Source organism: Polypterus senegalus, chromosome 3, assembly GCF_016835505.1.
Source record: "Polypterus senegalus isolate Bchr_013 chromosome 3, ASM1683550v1, whole genome shotgun sequence".
Lineage (NCBI taxonomy): Eukaryota > Metazoa > Chordata > Cladistia > Polypteriformes > Polypteridae > Polypterus > Polypterus senegalus.
This window is the reverse complement of record NC_053156.1, coordinates 260,816,499-260,837,676: the sequence shown is the minus strand read 5'-3', so window position 1 is coordinate 260,837,676 and position 21,178 is coordinate 260,816,499. Positions and strand designations below refer to the sequence as shown.

The 21,178-nt window shown below is 37.9% G+C and overlaps 1 protein-coding gene across 4 annotated transcripts in view; it reads right to left on the bottom strand.

Annotated features, from left to right (window-relative positions):
- The window catches only part of LOC120526091 (adhesion G-protein coupled receptor F3-like), a 67,970-nt gene extending 59,286 nt beyond the window's left edge, over window positions 1-8,684 (bottom strand). The window contains exons 1-2 of one of the 4 annotated variants that reach the window (XM_039748988.1): window positions 8,593-8,684; window positions 1,091-1,154 (exon numbers count right to left, since the gene is read on the bottom strand). In XM_039748988.1, the coding sequence (XP_039604922.1) occupies window positions 1,091-1,132 (42 nt within the window). In that variant the 5' untranslated portion in view covers window positions 1,133-1,154; window positions 8,593-8,684. Of the gene's footprint in view, window positions 1-1,090; window positions 1,156-8,592 lie in introns of those variants that run through there. The other 3 variants (XM_039748990.1, XM_039748991.1, XM_039748992.1) reach the window with 3 other exon arrangements.
- Between the last annotated feature and the right edge of the window lie 12,494 nt (window positions 8,685-21,178).

Genomic DNA, 21,178 nt, shown 5'->3' with positions numbered 1-21,178 from the left:
TGTGAAGGACAGCCGGGTCCCATGCCCGGCAGGGACGCCCCTGCTGCTTATGTTCCGGGGGAGCCGCCATGGACAGTCCAGTACCTCCCCCGGGATGCTTGGTGGCAGCCTCCCTGGCCGACGGTGTTTTCCCAACCACCAGCAGGGCTCCATTGGAGATGGACTCCTCCACAGCTTGGTTGGGGCCCGGCGTGGCCGCTAGGGGGAGCTGCCTGCTTCCCACAGCCCGGCTGGACGAGCCTGCAGCCCCACCCGGAAGTGCAATTAGGACCAGGTGGTTAATCACCTGGAACGCTTCCGGGTGGGCTATAAAAGGGCCCAGCCACCACCACTCGGTGAGCCAGAGTTGGGAGGAAGGAGACAAAGCTTGTCTGGGAGGAGTGGTGGAGTGAGGTGGAGAATTGTGGTTTGTTTTGTGCTTTGGGACTGTGTTTGGGCTGTGTGGCACGAGGAAGACGTGTCACACAGCTGAAGAAAAAATAAAAGTAATTGTACTTTTTATACGTGCCTCCATGTCTTTCAGTGTCGGGTCAGGCGCCTATATAGCACCTTTTACTATATATATATATATATATATATATATATATATATATATATATATATATTTCTCCATTTTTCTTCTGATCCTACATAGCCTATTGTATTCATGCAGCACAGACAGCACTGGGCAGAAGGAAGGGGTGTGAGCTGGTTGGGACAGCAGTGCATCATGTCTCACACTTGCCACACTCATAAGGCTCCTTTCAGTGATATCAGTTAAACTAACGCTCATGTGTCTGGTATGTGGGAGAAGCCCAAACACCCAAAGAAAACCTAGAGAAAAAGACACGAGGCAACGTGCAGACTCCATTCAGAGAGAGCTTGTGCCAGGAACTAACACTAAGACCTAGGAGCTGGGCAACAGTAGGTATACTGATATTATATGCATCTGTGAAAACATGAATGTTGATATATTTTTAAAATAAAAAGCTTTCAGAATGCTGCCTATACTACCATATTCTGTAAGACATTTAAATAACATTTGGTTATAACGTTACAGCTTTTTATGAACACACTGGTTACTGAATTTGTACATAGAGTGTAAACTGACCTGAATGAAGAGGGCAATAAATAGAAGATAAAATCCTTTCATAACTATTACTTTCCTTTGGAAACTGAAAAAAGAAAATATAAAAAGTACAAATTAATACCAGTTCAATGTAAGTGAAACACAGAATAACTCAGCAGTTAGAAACAATCAACATACAATTTAATCATTTAAATAAAAATTCCAAATAACAATACCATATCTGCATATCCAGAGGGTCATTTTTATATACCGTAAATAATAAATGCATTTAAAATACACTTAAGATCAGAGGACTCTGAAGCCAAGCACAGAATGATTAAGCGCAAGGCGTGAAACAGCAAACAGGGTGCCAGTCCATTGCATGGGCACACTCACAGCTGCTGTCACCTACACTGAGAGATTTTCATTGTTTGCAATGTCCCTTTGTGCTTAAAGATTTTGGAGCGCAAGGGAAAATGTTGGATAGGGCCTGGAAACTCAAGATGTACCTGTGCTTATATTTTTCAAGAGTCAACAGAAAGTATCATGGACAGAACTCACGTCCACCAAAGATCCCATGGAACCAAGCCAGCCAAGGAGGGTCAGAAAGAAATTGAGTGGATTGTCCCTTCTGAATCAAGAAAAAGAAGTATTTGCTCCTAGCTAGATTTCTACTACTCCAGGCCATCATTACAATTAAAAGAAGGACATGACTTTAGTAAGTGGAATGAGTTGTGCCAATTTTACAGACAGAGACTTTTTGATTGCTTAAGAAGCCTCACTCTGGTAAATATAGGGAGAAGACAGGGTTAAAAAAAAGAAAAAAAAAACAACTTCAGGAGTAATTTAGATGTTGCTTTTTTTAAATAAATGTCTCCACCATGCTGGGAATCAAAAATATATTGAAGATTGTTTCTGTTATGAATACTTACTGCTTTCTCCCGAGTACTTTCTAGCTAGTGGTCACAATTGGCACAGATCGTATGGTAACTGAGGCACCAGTAAGAACCCCACAAAATCAAAGGATCTGCTCGACGTGGCCTTATCAGGACTGTTTTCAGCTCTGATTAGCTACAACATCATATAACATTACAAATACAATTCTGGTTTGATATTTCTGGCCTTGACAATAACTTTTCTACTGTATGTCTCTAGGTATTGACCCATGTCTGCTCTAATGCTGCGTTCAGCATTTCTGTGTTTTTGAGTTGAAAATTCCACATGAATGCCCTATAAACTCAGAGCTACTCAAAGCTATGATTTGACCAATTTGGAGAAAATAAAGTTATCAGAATTATAAGTTGTGATTTAAAACTGACCATTCAGCTTAGTCAACTGTATAAAATAAATAATATAACCTGGGCGCAAAGTGGTTCACATTTAATGTGACTGGTTTGCTCTTTATTTTCATAAAAAAATATACAGTTTAATTTCTTTTTTACACACCAAGTAACAAATCATGTGATGTCCAAATCAGAAGTTTTCTTTTCTTTCTTTATGGTTATTCTGGTGTGTGTGCTGCATGTGTGTATTTATTATCTATACTTTTATGTATTTATTTATTAAAAGAGCTTCTGTAAAAAGCCAAATGTATCCCAAATAGTCCATCTGGAAATTCATGTGAACCTGCTGAAGTGAGAACATCAAACATCATAACCTCAATCAATCAATCATAAACATCATAATAGAATTATTTTTTTTCTCCAGCCTTTGGAGTTTTTTTTTTCTTTCTTCTGTCCACCCTGGCCATCGGACCTTACTCTTATTCTATGTTAATTAATGTTGACTTATGTTTATTTTTTATTGTGTCTTCTATTTTTCTATTCATTTTGTAAAGCACTTTGAGCTACATTTTTTTGTATAAATATGTGCTATATAAATAAATGTTGATTGATTGATTGATTGATTGATTGATTGATAACCGGGACCTCTGAATACTCCAATAGCACCTGAATGCGATATAAGACCTCTCTCTTTAGCTGCGCCAGTTTGCCCAAATGTTTATTTTCTGGTAATAGTCCACCTCTCAAAAACTCTGGACAAGCTTTCTTGGCGTTGGTGTCCGTAACAATGGCATGAGAACCTGGGGGTTGCTTGTTATATTAGAACCACAGTTATGGAAAAACAAGCCAAGAAAAAAAACTGCTTTTAGTAGCACAAGTGGCCATTTTTGTAGTATCACTGAAATACTCTGAGTGCAAATGGGAACATTTCAGCATATGACTCACTAAAGCAATACCATGTAGCATACTTCTACAACATTGTTTATTTCACAACCACTTGGAGTTACAACCTTGAACATTTGAGGAAAATCCTGACATCTCATCGATATTCTAAATTAGATATTAATCTACCAAAATGAAGACCTTTGGTTCACAGTTAAAGGTAAAAGGTGTGAACTCTTGGAACTTTTATGAACAAACTTTGAACTGGTTGACTCTGGAGATGCTAAGAAGGGCAAAATAACATAGCTGAAATAATAAAGCACCAGAGAGTGCAGGGTTATTAGAAACACAGTTCTGTACAAAAAAGGGAAACCAATAAAGCCATAAAACCCTCTCAGAGTCTACACAGACACAAACATCACTGTTTACAGTGACAGGACAGTTTATCACCTGGTACTTCTGGTTCACACCCTCAGTCCTTTCTCTTTCTTCGGCATTTCACCTTCACTCTTTGTGAACCATTGGCAATATCATGTACCCCAGCCAGGAGTGGCCTCTGGGGTAGAGCTGGGAGTGAATTCTGGGGTCAATTGGGCCTGTTCTGTCAGCAGTCCTCCCAACAGGCCACAACTATTCCTGTACTGATGTAAAGTAACAGAAAGCCATGCATATGACACTAACCCTTCCTGCTGGCACCTGTCTACATGAGGGGCACTTAACATTTCTTCCCATGTGTCTATCTACTGGGCTATTTGAATGAAAGGGCATACTTCCACCATTTCTTGGGGGGTGGGGGATAGGGAGGGGTCTTTTGCCACCAGCAACTTTATCACAAGAGGAAGTCCTTTACATCTGAAGTCACCACTGGGCTGGAGATCACATTGGTAAGAAATTAACAGCAGCATTAAATTTCAGTAGCATCAAGGCCTAGTTAGAGGTGCTCAGCTATCTCATGCAGCCTCTGGCTTCTGCATACCAAAGCTCCATTTGTTGCTTGTAGGGCCAGCCAACCTGCACATCACCTTCCATTACAATGCATAATGGGAAGCCATTTGCAACACAAAATTATTATTATTATCCTTATTATACTGGAGATTTCCTTTTCTCTTAACCACAGACCACATTATATTGACTACCTTTTATGGTGACCAGTTTGAACATGATGACACAGTCCAACAAGTTATTTTTGTAAGTGTAAATTTTATTTGGGCATTTTGCGACCTAGCACCTGCCATTAGATATTGGGAATTTAGCTGCTACCTAACCAAACCTGAATGATCTCCTCTCTTGTATTATGTTCTTATTTGGATTTGAACAGAAAGGCATGACGCTAGTCTCATAAGGATTTAAAGTGATGGAGATTTTACGGTAATGAGCCATTTCAATTGCTCAGATATAAACTGAGGAAGTAGTAGATGATGGATACCTGGTTTCAAAAAAGTACCCAATAATTGTTCGTTAACTCAATATTTAACATCTTAACAATAAAAGAAGCCTATTTAGAGTTACTATCCAGCAAAAAAATCAAGGCACCCACTAAATAACTAAATAAGATATAAAACAGATGTGATAGGCAAAATATACCATACCAGGCCATTTTCTAAACCCACTTAATCCTGAGCAGGGTCGCAGGGCACTGGAGCCTATCCTAGCAAGAATAGGAAGCAAGACAGAAACAACCCCTGGACAGGACAGCAGTCCATCACACAGCAACTATATAATATAGTTAACAACAATAGCATTAGTGCTAACTGTAGGGTTTATAAGTACTTGAAAGTTTTATTCTGCTAAAACACACATCTAACCAAATAACAGAACACTACACACAACGGAAATATTAAATGGCTGCAAACTTCACAAACTATTAAAAACTAATTAGACAACTTTGTTCTTCTCTATTTAAAAGTTTAATTAGAGGCCTTGACTCAAAATGTGTGATTAAATTATTGCAGACGAGATACCTACATAGCCAGCACAGGTATAATAGTGAACAGTCAGCACATACTGTATGAAAAATATACATGGAACTGTAACTAAGACGATGGAAAATGTTTAAATTTTGTATTTGGCTATAAAAATATCATTATCTAAATTAACCAGTGTAATTCAGGATTCATTTAAAAAAGAATCACAAAACATTCGAAATGTAGTAGTTTCTTTATCCACACTTTTTTTCCTGAAAGAAATCGCAGCTCTTTACAAACTGACTGCTTTCTGATCACACTTCACTTTTTAGGGAGCACATGATAACATAAAGATTATCAGATTTATAGAGCGAATAGAAACTTAGTCCACCTTTATTAACAAACAATGACCTTCTCAAATATGGTGACTTTGTCACATGCATGTGTGAGGTCACTAGCAGCAACCAGGCAATAACAATAATAATAATGATTAATTGAGGAAATCAGAATCAAATATTTGCTTCAAAACATACTTCTCTTTGCAAATAACAATGCTAGTGAGATGGCACACTGGGTATCGCTGCTGCCTCGCAGTTAGGAGACCCGGGTTCACTTCCCGGGTCCTCACTGCGTGGAGTTTGCATGTTCTCCCCGTGTCTGTGTGGGTTTCCTCCCACAGTCCAAAGACATGTCGGTTAGGTGCATTGGCGATTCTCAAATTGTCCCTGGTGTGTGTGTATGTGTGCGCTAAATACAGCAGGTCGGATAATGGATGGATGGATGCACATTTACAAGGTGATTGTGATTTGTAAAGGGCAACTTGTGCAGATATATGGCGTAATCTGATTTTTCTTGGCATACACATTTTCCAGTTTTTTTGGCTTCTGCATAATTTCCTACTCAAATTCACACAAAGTTTTATAAATTAGGTCCCTGAACACTCTGCCTACAGTATCATAGATAAAACAAACTTACTCTCCAAAACTTAAACTAACTCCCCGTGTCTGCGTGGGTTTCCTCTGGCCGCTCCGGTTTCCTCCCACAGTCCAAAGACATGCAGGTTGGGTGGATTGGCGATTCTAAATTGGCCCTGGTGTGTGCTTGGTGTGTTTGTGTGTGACCTGCGGTGGGTTGGTTCCTGCCTTGTGCCCTGTGTTGGCCGGGATTGGCTCCAGCAGACCCCAGTGACCCTGTGTTGAACAATGGATGGATGGATTTCAGAAAGCAAGCAGAGGTTGCCAGATACACAACAGAAGAACACTAATAATGGACAATGAAATCCACAGATTATGTCACCAGAAAGGAAGGAGGATTCACTGTTATCTATCAAGAAAAGAAAAGTGACTGATAGTTGAAGATGACCAAAGAAATTCATAGAACAAACAAGCTGACAATGCAGAGTTGGTGCTAGTTCTTTGTGAGAGAAGAGTCTCAAAGAAGTTAGAAAATAAAAAAAAAATTTGAATGCAATGGAAAAATTGGTGGCAGAACTGTAATAAAGTGAAAGTACATTTTATAAAAAATATACTCATGTAAAAGTAAAAAGTAATGTTTCCAAAAACAATTTGAAAAGTAATTCAGTAAATGTAATTTATCACTACCCAATTCTGTTTATTTTTATTGTCATGGTGGTGGTATCATTTGGTGGCATTGTTTTTTTGGATATCACAGGAGTAATATTCTGTCATGTTTTGGTTTTTATCAATCATGATTAACATACTGTGTTTGTTTTTCTTCTTCTTGTTTTTCTTCATACTTTTTTCTTCTGATTTTATTTCTTGCCAGATGCTAAAAATGAATTAATCTCCTGCTCAATTATTTATATCCTTACCTATTGGTGGGCACTTTTTTTATGCTGTTCAGTACAGGTTTAGGTTATAAAATAATAAAATGTCACTGCCTATCACACACTAGAAGCAAAAAAATTTGGATGTGAGCATCAGTAGGTTTTGTGCCCTAGGAACCAAGTTACTCAAACTATTCAATAACATTTCATTAATTATTTATCACTCTAATGCTGATCTCTCTCATCATAAAATACTGTAGGTCATTACGATAGCAACTGATGAGAAGAATTCATAATTAATTGCAGAATTGCGGTATTTGAAGTTTCCACTAAAGTGTCTCTTTCTCTAACAGCGAGAAGGTCAAACTACACAAAAAACATTCGGGTATAAGATTCAAACTCATGGTGCAGAAACCACTTTTGTCAAATCTTGAAATGTTAAAATACAGATTAGCTGGAGTAGCTCTGAGCTTCCCATAAAAAATATTTTAAGATCAAGGATTTTATTTCAGTGCTTACACAGCAAGTGTCTAAGGCAATTATAGCATAAAAGCACAGGAAATATAAAATATACTAAAATATAAAAATCAACAGAAAATAGTATTGCATAAAAGAGAACAAAATACAAAACATATAATAAATGAAATTTAAAAATCCTAAAAACTTGTCCAAGTAAAAAAAGCCTTAAGTCTTGATTTGAATACATCTAAATGTTGCAGCTGCCTAATGCTGATCTGGAGTGAATTCCAATGTTAACTCGAAACCTGTAGTTTGGACCCACAAGAAGATTATAGAAATCACACAAGGGAGAAGATAAAGTAAGTAAAACCCAAATAAACACGTGTTAACTCTAGGAGCTTAGCTCAGTAGGATTGTGTGACTGGTTTGTGTCCCCACTTCCCCACCTTTACAGGTAGGAAGCCTCTCTTGATCCTGCCCTCTCATCCTGGCTCTGTACTCAGATGTGCCTCTGGCATGAGCAACCTTTATGCCAGGGTCACTCCTTGGCAAGCCCCAAAATCAGTAGCTAGCTAAGTGGCAGTCCCTCTTTGGGTTCAGGGACAACAGGCTAGAGCCCTCTAGTAACTGCTCTTGTCTCTGTACCACTGAACCTCCAGCAGCCTTTAAGGAGATGAAACCCCAGCTCCATGTCTCCAGCTACCCATTCCCTTGAAGTGACAGCTATAGTAAATGCTGCCCTCCTGCCTGTACTCTGGGATTTAAATGAACACACTGGTCCCTAATTTCCACGGACATCAGGGTGTTTCTTCTCCTTTCTTCAAAGACTGTTTCCCTGTCCTTTTCTGTCTTCATGTCTTTCTCTTAATAGCACGTCAGGCAGCAAAACATCTACATGGACCCCTGCTTTCTATCATGCCAACGGAATATTGCAGTGCAAAATTATATTCTTTGTTTGATAAGCATTTTAAGTCAGATTTGTGCCACATCAGATTGAGTCAACCTTAATATGCTGTAGGCAATTTCTATAAAACTCATCATAATTTACAATTTTTAAAAGCACATAACAGTCTTTTACAGTTAGTTTTTATACATTTTAAAAATAACATTATGGAAAACATAAAATGCATAAAATATTTAATTCATTTTTTTAATATAGATATCAAGTGACTACTTTTAAATGATCATTTTAATATCAAATTATCCATACTTCACAAACCAAATACTTACCAAATGTCAAGAGAGCTAAGTGTTTTTTTTATATTTTCAGCAACTATTTGTAATGTAAATTCCTAATGTCGTTACTCCTTTAGTAAATGTCTTTATTGCAGCACAGTCGAGGTGAAAGTGAAATTAATGTACTTTGTGAAAAGTAAATGCAAATATGTCTTGACTCGTTTGCATTATGGCTTATTTCATTTGCATATCAACAGAAACACAGAACATTCTATTGGCAGGTGGGAGAGGTTAGAGTTTTATATAGTCTGCCATAGTCAGACCAGGGGTAGTATGGCCAGGGCTGCAAGCGAGGGGTTCATTTTCACTCCAGGAGTTTCCAGTTTTATGGCCCTGACCAGAGCACAATGTTTAGTGCTTCCACCTGCCATGTTTTCAATGGTAAAATTAAAAAGCATTTTTTGTGCTATACATTTCGAAAAAGACAGCCACTGATAGTCCAAAGCAGTAAAAAGAATTGAACAAACAAGGAAATAAATGAATAAGTTAAAATACTAGAAAGTATAAAGTCACAGGAGGAACAGTTTTGAGCTGCTACATACAACCCACACAAACCTTTATACAAGGATGCACTGTTTATCAGAATTATATTATGTTGCCAATGATGCAAATGTGCTCTTTCTGATTAACAAAATATGAAGAGGGGAGATTATATGGCATAATATTAATAAATGAAACAAATACACTTCTGAACTGGGCCTGATCGTATAGTTTATTTGCCTTCCTGTAGCAGATGGTGTGTCTCACGGTATTGTCCATGTAAAGCACATCAATTTATACAATTCCACCGACTCCTTGTTCTGTCACTTTCTAAGCACCACATCCCTCAGTCCAGATTTTTTGAGGGTGGACACCTGGTATGGTTCCTTGAAGTCCTGTTGAGCTCTCCAGCTATCATTTAAATTTTGTGCTTATAGTTTAAGGTATGGTAACCTAAAAATTATATATTTTTTATATGTTGCTCAACCCATGTACAGTGGTATGTAATGAAAAACAAATTAATCTCATGTCTTCATGCAGAATAGAGATAACAAATTTCCTGATCGAGCAGACATCTATGGAGAGCAACAATGGACCAAAGAACTTAGGGTTCTATGTCAGGTAAAAGAAAAAACCCATACAACTGGTGATAAGGACGTCTATTGACTAAACAATGCAATCAGATATGCTAAATGGAAACACAACAATAAACTGGAGCAATACCTCCTCTGCATGGAGAAGCCTTCAGTCTGTCACGAACTACAAAATGTTCTGTCCCAGTGCTTACTGAGATTCACCCCTCCTTGATAAACGTAACAAGCTTTACGGCAGATTTGAACAACAAGGTACTGAGTATCAACAATCCCTCTGCTCCTCCAATTCTGAAGTGGTTTTGGCACCAGCCCCTTCTTCACAAAAGCCTCTCCCCTCTTCTTCCTTTTCCATCAAGGAATGTGATGTCTGGAAGCTGCTTGTAGCACAGAACTGCAAAAAGTCCACCACCTTAAATCTGCCTCTCCTGAAACAATAAAACATTGCAGTTTCTTCACAGACATCTTTAACCTGTCTCTTGCACCGTGTACCGTACCGGATTGCTTTAAATCTTCTGTTGTTTTTTCCTGTCCTCAAAAATGATAAAATAAGCTGCCTCAATGATTATAGGCTTATTGCTCTTAATGAAAATATTTGACGAGCTTGTTCTAACCCATCTGAAATCTGTTACTGCTACTGATCTTGAACCTCTTCAGTCTGCATAATGAGCAAATAGATCTGCGGACGATGCCATCAACATGGGCCTTTACTTTGATCTGGAGCACTTATGCCAGAATACTGTTTGTATAATTCAGTTCAGCTTTTAACACCATTGTCTCTGAACTGTTGTTAACTAAGCTTTTACCAGCTGAGCTGAATCCTTCCATCTGTAAAGGGATTTACAATTTTCTGAAAAACCAGAAACAATACATTAATGTGGGCACCCACCTCTCAGACTTTGTCCATATTAGCACAGGTGCCCCTTAAGGCTGTATACTTTTCCACCTACTTTATTCCCAATTTACCAATGACTGTAAGTCCACTGATCCCTCAGCAAAAATCATTAAGTTCACTGAGGACACCACCATTACTGGTCTAATTACTGATGGTAACGAAAGAGCACACAGAAACGAGGTGTCTTGCCTTGTGTCTTGGTGTACTACCAATAATCTGGTCCTCGATACCACCAAGACAGTGGAAATGGTCATTGACTTTCACAAATGACAATTACAGCCTCACCCACTAGAAATGAATGAATCTACAGTCAGTACGGTGGAATCCTTCAGATGTTTAACTACAACTATCACAAACACTCTCAGCTGGGACATTAACACCACTTCCATCCTTAAGAAGGCTCAGCAGTGGTTGTACTTTTTACGGCAACTAAAGAAATGAAATATTTCCCAGCCAATTCTAGTACAGTTTCACAAAGCCATAATTGAAAGTGTAGGCACATTCTGCTGAGAAAATAATTGGCTGTGCTTTTCCATCTTTTGCAGACCTGTACACATCTTGTGTATACACCATGTCATACGGGTCACCGTGGACCACTCATCCAGCTCATCAATTGTTCCAAAATGTCCCCTCTAGTAAATGCTTCAGGTCAATTAAAACTAAAACTAACAGACATCTCAACAATCTCTTTCCCAGAGCCATATCCCTCTCAAACCAGTAATTTAGCCTGTCTTCTTTGTATATTTGTTATTTCATATTTTGTTTGAAGGTGTGTGTATATACAGTAAATGCATGTATGTGTGTGCATGTGCTTACACAATACACATTTACGCTTTCATTTATAAATCATTATTTGCATATCTCCTTTATAATTCCATTATTCTGAAACGTTGTATAAAGTTTTTTCTTCTTTTTTTTGAATTATGCTATTCGTGTTATTCACATATAAGGTTGTGTTATGTTATAAGCAGCTCCAGATCTACAAAATCAAATAAAAGTGACTCCGATTCTGGTTCCATGTGCTCACAGGCCAGTGGATTTAAGCAGAGGACTGGGTCTCATAAGGTCGAGTCTCATGTTGCCAGACATGAGAACGCAGGTGTAGGAACAGCTCATTAAAAACTTTGCATTGAACAACAGCAACATTCATTGCTGAAAAGGCTATGCCCTCAGGGTTTCTTCCTAAAAGCCTGCTCCTAAATTCTTCCAGTCTGATCACTTTAAACATTTAGGGTTGTAGTGTCCCATTTCTCCTCATGTATCTGAAAAATCAGAGTATCACTTAAAAAATCAACGCAAAAAAAGAGAAAAGAAACTGAGAGAAAATACAAAGCTACAATTGCTGGTATCAATTCAGGAGCTTAGTAACACAAGGTAACTGAGCCTTAATTATTAATGTGTAAATTGTAATGAGTATGGCATGAGCAGAAGAGACAGAAACACACATTCACACACACAGAGCACTGCAGGTACTTGGCATCACTATATGGCATAACAACAGCAAACAGTGTTTAGATAAACATTTTGGTTTATGTGTATACTATGTGCTTCTACGTGTATACTACTGTATGTGCTGGCTATATTCTGGCATGGCATCTTAACTTACAGTAATCTTAACTTACTTTAGTTATTCTTTCAGACATGCAGGTGTTTTGAGTCCTGAAATTTGCATCTCCAGTGACTCTTCATTATCAACTCACTTAACAGCAGTCTTTTTCCCCTGCTTTTGACAGGGTGTAATTGTGCTTGCCTATCAGTGACTTGCGGTGAGGTTCATGGCTAGTGAGGCACTGACTCCTTCAGACTCAGATGCACAAATATATAAATTCAAAAGAGTAGCTTATGCATGCTCATTGACTACTGGTTATGATTCATATCTCATCAGCATTCTTTTCACACACATATTTGACTAAAAAAGAGAGAGTGCATTTGTTCCTCACCCTCTGTGTGTCCTAAATTTGCCATTGTAATTCCACAATTCATACTCATTTAATGCAAATGAACGTATAGAGTGGTGTACAAAAAAAATGGATTTCAATTTTGAAATATTTTGTTGTTTTTAAAATCTTTTAATTCTGATACTTTAATGAATTTTAATACCGACTGTTCAACAAAAGGATAACAGAAGCAGAAGAATATTTTATTTAAGGTCAAAGTTTAGTTTTTAAATATTGGATTTTTTTTTTCTGAGTCTGGTCCCATTTTTTTTTATCAAATTCAAAACTTTTCAAGGTCTTACCTTTATTTGTAAATGAAGTCCATGTGCCTAACCTTCTCCATGGAAACCTCCATCAATTTCTTGTAAAAGTCCTTATTTTTCTTTACTTTTAAAAGTCTTAATCTTACATTTTGGCAGTCAGTTGGAACAAAAACTAAAAATAAACTGAACTCTGCAGTACACTTGACTTTCTGATATCGCTAACTTATTGGCAACCAGAGCCTCTGAGTAGAAGAACAGAAGTAACAAGCAACTGTTGGGCTCACATCCGCCCCCTTTTGGTGTGACACGGTACTGTCTGTCTCAACTTGTGCCTTTTCACTGCGGTTTTATGTCCAATCAGCAAGACTAAATATGTCACACACTTTCATTAAAGATATTAGCCAGACTGTGGAAAGTCAGGGTGTATAATAAACGTGTCTGCAAACATTATATTGGCGACATACAGAGTTACAGCAACAGGCAGTGCCAATTGCATGAATCAACCCAGTGTGTGAAGGAGAGTGCAGTCCGAGGTGAGGCCCCGCTTGTCACTGCCGCACCTTGTGTTTCTCCCCAATATTTGATCAGGAAATGCACAAATTCAGCGATTTTGACTATAAAAATGATCAAAATTATTGGAATCATACAGGAAACAAATGTATACCACAGACCAGTGGACAGATTTATTTTATGTTATCATTATTGTTTTTTTTACTTTTCATGATGACGACTACCCTGACCGCACGTCCCTGCTGCCTATTCTTTCAACTTACAGTGATTTTGACGCTGTCACTGAAACTGTGGACAACAGAGAGCAAAAAATGTCACCACTAGTCTATTGATGTCTTTGAAATCCAATGTATAATCTGATTTTACAGAAAGGTTTTTCCTTTGCAACAGGTTATGCTTATTTTTAAGACATATGATGTGTTCACTGCACTCATGACACACATTTATATATTTAGTAGGAGCATTTATAGGAGGTCTTGTGGCTGTAGGCAGCTTATTATAATTACTCGCTTGCTCTCTGTCAAACAAAGTTAATAAGACCATCATTGTTCTTTGCAGTTCAAAATCACTACCCTTACTTTGAGAACCACCTTCATGAAGCATTGGATTGTTTTTTAAAATGTGTCACTTTCACTCAGCCATTTAATTTTTTATTACAATGTTTTAATCAAAATTCATGCACAGTTCTTTCCAGATACATGTATTACACATCTGGCTCTACAAGCTCCTGTCAATCATGAATAATCCACTGCATCCACTTAACAGTGTCATCTCCTGGCAGAGGAGCAGCTTCAGTGACAGACTTTTGTCACTGTCCTGCTCCACTGACAGACTGAGGAGATCGTTCCTCCCCCACACTATGCGACTCTTCAATTCCACCCGGGGGAGTAAATGCGAACATTAATTTTATTTTAATTCTTTTCATTTTTATTACTATTTAATTTAATATTGTTTCTTTGTATCAGTATACTGCTGCTGGATTATGTGAATTTCCCCTTGGGATTAATAAAGTATCTATCTATCTATCTATCTATCTATCTATCTATCTATCTATCTATCTATCTATCTATCTATCTACAAGACTACTTGAGGTCTGCACTTTAAGAACTTGATCCTCCCTCTGCCTCTTATACACACACAAACACACTCTGAACAGCTCCTCAGAATGGCTCTGCATTTTGTGACAGAATCTCTGAATCTTTATGCCTAAACTTCCACTAGGGGACATCATTTATAACTCAAAATAGGAATTTCACTAGAAAAATATGCGTCGGTTTAAACAGGAAGTGAGTACTTTTGTGCAGTTTATTAAGATGGCAACATACTTTGCAAAAACCCTTGATACCAGGATACAATACAGTTGTTTGTGTATTTAATCTGCATGAGGTTAATATACTTGCCCACAGTCCTTAGCAGAAGGTAAACCAACAAACTTGTGGTTTAAAACCTTAGACACAATGCCATCACTCTTGCAAATGCGAGTCAGCATATGAAAGCTGTGCTTTGCATTTTCATGTGATCGAAGAAAATTGCACAGGCATTCTTATAAACAGTATCAGTTTTTAAAGAGTGAATAGTTTAATGGTGCATAACAGCACATTGTCATCAAAAGAAATTTCATGAAATTATATCAGATTATAATAAAATTTGATCATTAATATGCTGTATATGAACTTTTAATGGAGCAGATTCTTGCTGGATTTCAATGCTATTCCAACCGAGCACAGTGTGGAACGCCTAGAGCCCATTGTAACTCTGGGCTTGGGGCAGTTTTCTTCTGTTCTGTACAATGTAACCGTATTTATCACTATTTTTGAATATGTGTAAAGTATTTAACTTCTTGTTTGGCCACTTTTTCCCAGGTCTGCCATGTTGTACTGTCTACCAGGAGCCACTGCTGTCACATAAGCAGAAATGAAGGGAAGCGTAACGTCATTGGGGTTCCTTTACAAAATGTTGGCACCCAGCATCTTTTGGCGTACTACGGTGAATTGGAAGATTGTTTAACACTAGCATTACCAGAGGCTACAAAAAAACACGCTGTAGCGTTGGAGAGCTCTGTAAGCTGTGCTGTTTCTTTGAAGGACAGGTGATTGGCAGGATGACGCCGGACTTTCGCCTTTATGCCTGGAGCAGCTGCGTTGTTCTTATATGTAAGTGGACGTTTCTTGTGGGGAGGGCTTCTGTTTTCTCCGATCTGAGTTCCTCTGTTATAGCGCATCTTTATTTGTTATAGCGCGTCTTTACAACGTCCAGATCTAAACACAAGCGTGGTGTATGTGCCCAAAAAAGTCTAACTGCATTCTTGTACCATTGCTCGCGTACTAAAGTGTCAGCAGGTATTTTTCTTGGCATTACATGTGTAATTTGTGAGCATGCCCTTGACGATCAAACAGAGGAAGCTCTGCAGTATACTTGTGACTTTACGCTGTCGGAAAATAAGTAAATAAAGTAAAACTAGTAAAACAAAAAAGACGCTATCTTTGACAAGTACTATACATTTACAGCGGCTGTTACAGACTTAAATCAAATGTATGCTTTTATTGTATAATATTAACAATAAGAACAGCTCCCTACTCAAAACGTTTATTTTGGGAGACGTTAAGACTCAAACCCACAACCTTCTGAATTGGAGTAAGCAGCTCTAACCAGTATACTACCCTAGATGTCAGGACAACACCCAGCACTAACCTGATTTCTTTTTCTTCAGTTATAGTCTTGGAAAAAAGCGGATTTGTTATGTTATACTTGTGTCTTTTGTGAAAGTGCTTCTTTAATATTTGGAATTCAGGCTTCACACATTATAAACTTCATGTCTACATTTTGTCAATTATTACTAAAACATGAAAAACGTTTCTGTTATAACAATGTGTTTACTGTGCATAGATTGTTGTAGACACGGAACACACATGAAATGCATGTGTTCCAAATAATGATATAGTATTTTTAAAAGGTGTCATTTTGCTTGACTTCTCACTCTATACAACTCTAAGCAACTGACATGCAGGTAAACAGACTTGAGTGGAGAAAACTGTACGTTGGTGGAGGATGTGATAGTAGACTGCTTTCTGTTTGCTGCTTATCAACACATTTAAAGGACAAAAGACGCTGACGGAGAAGCGTTTTAAGGTGGGAGGGATCTACGAGTTTTTTCTGGTAATGGTTGGTTCTGGTAATTCTAGTGTTAAAAAATTCTGTAGTTAGTTAACAAAAAGAAAATTCTTACTGTCAAAGTTTTTGTTTTTGATGTGTTTTTCTTTTTACTTTGACTTTTGTTTTATTTTGTCCTTTTTGAATTTTGATTTTCTTCTTCTTTTTTTCTGTTTTTGACCTTTGCCAGTCTCTGACCCAACTTTGCTCTGCTCCAGTTTTGTTCCTTCAGTTCCTTATAAAAAATTTTTTCATTTATTTTTTAACATGCTAATAATATACTGTGGGATCATGAGAGACCCCACGATGAAGAAGGTATTATGTGAAATAAAGCACCACCAAGTAGAACAGGAAACTATTAAAGAATAACTTAATTGTAATTTTGCAATCTCTCTCCAGCAAATTTTTATAGAAAACTAGCAAAATACCCGTTTAGAGCGGAGAAGTAGTGTGTTAAAGAAGCAATGAAAAGAAAAGGAAACATTTTAAAATAACGTAACATGATTGTCAATGTAATTGTTTTGTCACTGTTGTGAGTGATGAGTATTGCTGTCATATATATTTACACACACACACACAAACATATATATATACATAACTATACATATACACATATATATACACACACACATATACATACATATATATCTACATATATATACATACATACACACATACACACACATATATACACACACAGCTATTTCATTATCAGTGCAATACGCTGTTTGTTAAAACGGATGACATCCGCTCTTATGTGCAAGTCTGCGTGGATATTATGAACTATCGTATTTGTTCAAGTTCTATTTAAATTTTAAATAGAAGGAATTTTTATTTAGTCGACAGAAATATCTTTGGTAGGAATGGTAAAACAGACAGGAATATTATTCGTGAATAAATCAACTCAAACCTTAAACAACTTATAATATTTTGCTCTCCATAAAAATATATCCTGTCTAAATTATACAAGTTAGAAATAAAGTAAACGTTAAAAGAACAAACATTCAAATTTCTTTACTCTTATGTAATTTTATATAAAAATAAACTTAGATTTTAAATATCCCAAAAGATTTTGCTCTCCATAAAATATATCCTGTCAAAATTATACAAATTCAAATATGAACATGCTGCATAACAAAACCTGGAAATATAAATAAAATGTGTTCCTTTTAGCAATAACAAATCAAATCATTCAGTTGTCTTTGCTCATATGTCATTTTATCAGAGCTGGACGCATGGCATCTTTTTTTGGCAACAAGTTCTTTTATGTTTGGTGTGAGGTTCTGTGTTGTGGAGATTCTCAGGATGGACTGCAGGTGCTCATCAGTGAGGCGACTCCTGTGTGCTGTTTTGTTAGTCTTTATCACTGAGAAGAGCTTCTCACACAGATATGTGCTACCAAACATGCACAAGGTTCAAGCCGCATGTAGACGGACTTTTTTTGTTCTTCAAAGTCACCAAAGCGCCGTGCAAACTCAGTGCGCTCAGTTTATCAGCAAAGTGCGTATTTGGGAACACCGTAGTGACGACTTGGTTTAACATTACTTGGCAACAGGGAAAGTGGGGCAAGGTGAACTGGTGCATTTGTGTCTCCCATAAAAGCAGCTTTACTTGAAATCACTTTGTGATTGTGCACGGGTAAAAACGTCCGCTGAAGTGTCAGATTCTTATTTAATTATGCTGCTTTCTGTATCTTCTGCATTGCATTCAGGTCTTTCAGGTTACCCTGATGTTTTGTGTCATAGTGCCGTCTTAGATTAAATTCTGTAATTACAGCCACATTAGCTCCACAAATGAGACACACGGGTTCAGTAAACATATACTCAGCCTCCCATCGGTTTTTAAAGGCTCTATTTTCAGAATCAACTTTTCTCTTCAGCATCGTGTGAGCTAGCCGCAATAACTTGCAGCATCATAAGCTAGACTTGATTAACGCGGTAAGTGTTAGGCAAGGCAGCTGAAGCGCTGCATTATGGGATCTGTAGTTTATTGTGTTACCAGAGCTTCATATACCCGGCTTTAATAACAATAATACAGTATATAAAATGATCTCGGGCGGATATAATTACACGCCGGGCGGATGTGGCCCGCGCCCTTGAGTTTGACACATATGGACTAAATAGAACTTGAAAAGATATATTTTTGAAATGTGATCGCGCAATTCAGATAGAGTAGACGCACTACAGCCTGCATGCCTCAATAAGTCATCCTCCTCGCTCTTACTTTTTTACCGTTCATCTAATGAATACACTGAGTATGGCTTTACCAAAACAATCATTGATGGCGAATAAAGTATTCATTATTCGAGTATGTAGATCGGGATATATATATATACATATATATATACCCGTATCTCAGCGGAGAAGTAGTGTGTTAAAAGCTAGAAAAGAAAAGGGAACATTTTAAAAATAACGTAACATGACTGTCAATATACAGTATTTGTTTTGTGAGTGTTACTGAGTGTTGCTGTCATCAAGGATTTGATTATTATTATTTCTTTCAATCAGGTTCGTATTTGTAGGATGTGTTGTGTTCAAGTTACATTCCGTGTTTGTCAATCGTTGTAAAGATGACAGGTTTCATTCATCGATTCGTTTCTTACTGCATCAATAAACAGCTCGTCTTCTTCTTTATCTGAGACCTGACACACTGCATGCACGGGTTTTTTTTACACTGTCTTCCTTTAGCGGGACATTAACTTTTTCCACCATGTGCTTTGTTTCGCAGTAGCTGGATTTATGAATATGCTTGTATGTATCAGGCGCTTCATATTTTTGCTGCCTTTTCAATTGTGTAATTCGGTTTTGTTCAGCGCTCTTTGGAACTGTTGCTTTTATCTGTGCACGCGTCAGTTCACGTGAGCCGCTCGGTGTACATGCATCGAAGGTTCCCAGCTGTGCTGGTGCCATCTCGTGCTATGTCCATAGCTGTATTTAATGTTACCTTAGTCCTGGCACTTAAAACTTTCTCTCGCAGTTTCGCTGAGTTTGTACCAAACACCACCCTGACCATCTCATCTTCCTCTCCATAAGCACAGTCCTTAACCCGTGAATATTTAGTGGAGTTTGCTATTGGATTGCCGCTGACGGACGACCTTATATGGGCAGGCACTAAATTACAAACGCCAGCGGCGTTGCTTGTCTATGAACTTAATTTAAAGTGTAGGTTTGCATCGTGCTTTGTTTCCGAGTAGCAGAACTCATGAATATGGTTGTATATGTCACTCGCCGCTTCTTATTGTTTCGCTGCCTTCTCAATTATATAATGCATGTTTTCTTCAGTGCTTTTGGAGCTCTTCCTGGTTTTCTATGTACTGCGTGATTATGTGAGCAGCGTGATGATGTCATACGAAACTCCGCCCCACGGCGTTCAAGCTCATCTCCATTACAGTAAATGGAGAAAAACAGCTTCCAGTTATGACCATTACGCGTAGAATTTCGATATAAAACCTGCCCAACTTTTGTAAGGAAGCTGTAAGGAATGAACCTGCCAAATTTCAGCCTTCCACCCACACGGGAAGTTGGAGAATTAGTGATGAGTGAGTGAGTGAGTGAGTGAGTGAGTCAGTGAGTGAGTGAGTGAGTGAGTGAGTGAGTGAGTGAGTGAGGGCTTTGCCTTTATTAGTATAGATAGAGCCAAAAACACAATCTAGATGCTATTATGTCTCTGATGCTTTTCCTGCCTTTTGTAATATGATTGTGTTTTTATGTGTGTTTCTCTGTTTGGGGTGATTTATACATGTAGATTGTAAATCTGAAGTTAGTGTCCTAGCTTATTTTTTGCTCACAATAATTTTGCAATTCCATAACACTACTGTAACTACCCATAAACCTTGCATTTCATATCCTGGACATTTTCTTGGACACCCAAATAAATTGCAAAGTTTCATAAATCAAGGCACTGATTTTTGAATAGCAACCTACTTTCTACCATAACTGATAGATCAAAAAAGCCTGTGATTTCAATTTTTGTTGGTTTTTGGAGTGATGTTCAATCTGTCCCACAGTGGGTGGGTGATTTTGGTTTCCACTGACCATTATTACATCATTTTCTTCTCAATGAATTACATGGCGTTACTCAGTAAAGATTTGCCACTTGAGTGTGTTACAGATCCCAGCATGAGATCCTGCAAACATATGATATATGCCTAAAATAAACTGCAATAAATGGGGAAAATAAACAAAAGGAAGACAGTTGTGGCATTCGTCTCTGACCTCTCTTCAGAAGTAGTTTATTTACTTATTTACATGTTTGCTGTTATTATTTATAGTCTTACACATACCACTGGTCAAAAATAAAACATGATTCAGAACACTAATGTCCAAAACACATTATAAGTAAACCAAAAATGATTTTATGTAATAATGTGATAATCACCAGTGTTTTGAATGCTGGTGTTCATGGTGTCTTGAATGGTGGTGACACAGCCACCAGGGTCGCACAAGCCAGTGCAATCTAACTGCCGGTCCCAAGCCCAGGTAAATTAGTGAGGGTTGCATCATAAAGGGCATCCAGTATAAAACCTGTGCCAAATCAAACATGCAGATGAGAAACCGAACGTCCATACTGGATCAGTCGAGGCTCAGGTTAATAATGATCGCCACCTAGCTGCTATCCAGCAGGGTATCGACAGATTACTGCTTGGCAAAGACAGCAAAGGAGAACAAAAGGGGGTAAAGCGGGTTCAAAGACAGTGGGAGAGGAGTAAAGGAAAGAGTGTGGAGTTCAGAGTTGGCACTTTGAATGTTGGTACTA